The sequence below is a fragment of the Colobus angolensis genome, unplaced genomic scaffold (genome assembly GCF_000951035.1).
Source record: "Colobus angolensis palliatus isolate OR3802 unplaced genomic scaffold, Cang.pa_1.0 Scaffold8181, whole genome shotgun sequence".
Classification (NCBI taxonomy): Eukaryota; Metazoa; Chordata; class Mammalia; order Primates; family Cercopithecidae; genus Colobus; species Colobus angolensis.
Window position 1 is genome coordinate 50 of NW_012122023.1, and position 2,286 is coordinate 2,335.

The following is a 2,286-nucleotide window of genomic DNA, read 5'->3' on the forward strand; positions in this document are numbered from 1 at the left end:
GTTTGAGGTTGCAGTAAGCTATGAGCACTCCACTATACTCCAGCCTGTGCGACAGTGAGACCCTGCAGCTAAAACATTGTTTAAAAATGTCTAAAGGGCTGGGCGCGGTGGCTCACCCCTGTCATCCCAGTACTTTAGGAGGCCGAGGCAGGCGGATCACTTGAGGTCAGGAGTTCAAGGCCACGCTGGCCAACATGGCAAAATGCTGTCTCTAGTAAAACTACAAAAATTAGCTGGGCATGGTGGTGCATGCCTGTAATCCCTGTTAAACCCTTGGGAGGCTGAGGCAGGAGAATCACTTGAACCCGGGAGGCGGAGGCTGCAGTGAGCTGAGATCGTGCCACTGCACTCCAGCCTGGGCAACAAGAGCAAAACTGCATCTCAAAAAAAAAAAAAAAAAAAAAAGTACACACACACAGACACATGTGTCTGAAAAAAAATTAAAGGAAATGGGGCAAAATGTTAATAACTAGTCAACGTGAATACAGAGCATTCTGATATTCTTTAATTATATTTGCAACATTTCTGTATGTTTAAAATTGTTGATCCATAAAATGTTTTAAAAGAAAATTGACCAATTTAAAAATTATACAGAACTATTTCATTGCTATTTATTTGTCAAGATAATTGTCATCTTGTCAAAACCCATCAAAAATCGAAACTAGATTTTCCTCAAAAGAAACTCTTCCTGACACCTCTACAATTAAGACCACTCACTTTTTCTGGTTTTGATTCCTCTTCATTCTCATCATCAGAGGAAGGACCTGCCAACGTTGACACTTTACTAATTACACCAAGTCTGGCTAGCTGATCCAAAAATATATCACCGCCTTTATCTACTAAATCCCTTATGATCTGCAAAGCCAGCAAGTGGCCATCATCATCATCCTGAAAAAAAAAAAAGGAAGGGGGAAGTACATGATAGCAAGGAAATGAAAGAAAAACAGTAAAAATAAGTTTAGTTGCCAGGAGCAAAGAAATGCAGTAATTTGCACAAAATGATTTACTGAAATTAAAACAAAATTTTTATTTCAGACGACTACCTAAAGGAAATTAATGCTAAAAGAGTTCTGAAAAAGAAACTGACCTCTTGATCCAGGACAGTTGCAGTGATTTCCACTAGTATTGTAGGCAAATTGTGACCAACATCAGAATCGCAAACTTCTTTTAACAGTGCTTCAGAGCAAAAATGAATCATTTTTCGAATTAGAGCAAGACTTGCTTTCCTTGAAAAGTAAAAATAGAATTGTATGAAGCCAAATGAAGTTAAACCAAAATGCATGCATTAATGAACAGTAAAATATCCAATGTTACGTTTTATACACTCTAAAAGAATACACTTAATAAAAAAATACAAAAAAATTGGGACTCAGCACATGTGCATTTTTGAGATAATTCCATTTGTTTTCTATTATAAACGTATTGAGCTCACCAAAAATGACTTATAATTTTCTTAAATGCACTCTTCTATGTTCTACACTTTACCAGCATGAACGTTAACATGTCATGATAATTTTAGAAAATCAAGTAAAAACTACTACAACTACCAAGAAAATAAATGGGGCCCAGCACGGTGGCTCATGCCTGTAATCCCTGCATTTTGGGAGGCTGAGGCAGGTGGATTACTTGAGCTCAGGAGTTCAAGACTAGCCCGGTCAACTTGGAGAAATCCCGCCTCTACCAAAAATACAAACATTAGCTAGACATGGTGGCAGGCACCTGTAATCTCAGCTACTCAGGAGCCTGAGACAGAATAATCACTTGAACCCAGGAGATCGTGCCACTGTACTCCATTCTGGGAGACTGAAGGAGACTCCATCTCAAAAAACAAAAAAAAACAAAAAAAAAAAAGCAAAGAAATGATACAAATTATAAACTAATCTAAAATTTCCTATAATCCAAAATACAATGCTCTAAGAACTTAAGATACCAGGTAATTTATACGAAAAACAAAATTTTAAATTAATTTGTCTTTCATCAAGTTTAAAATCCATGTTCACTACAACTATGGACTCATATAAATGAAAATAAGAGATCCTAATAATCCCATGCCCCAAAAATATTCCCACCATTAACAAATTCACATGCCTTCTTTCCCTTTTATTTACGTACTGCTTTGCTTAAACCATAAAAGACACTCAATGAAGTCACACAAAGTAACCTCACTTTTTTTTTTTTTTTTTTGAGATAAGAGTCTCGCTCTGTCGCCCAGGCTGGAGTAGAGTGGTGCAATCTCAGCTCACTGCAACCTCCGCCTCCCAGGTTCACGCCATTCTCCTGCCTCAG

General features: G+C 37.5%; 1 protein-coding gene across 1 annotated transcript; it reads right to left on the reverse strand.

Moving 5' to 3' along the window:
- Positions 1-717: 717 nt before the first annotated feature.
- On the reverse strand, positions 718-1,223 carry LOC105502863 (E3 ubiquitin-protein ligase HECTD1-like; the record flags this gene model as incomplete). The annotated part of the gene is made up of 2 exons (XM_011929521.1): positions 1,088-1,223; positions 718-888 (listed from the first exon to the last, which is right to left on the reverse strand). Coding segments are annotated over exons 1-2 (282 nt in total), but the record flags the coding sequence as incomplete, so codon positions are not given.
- Positions 1,224-2,286: the final 1,063 nt, after the last annotated feature.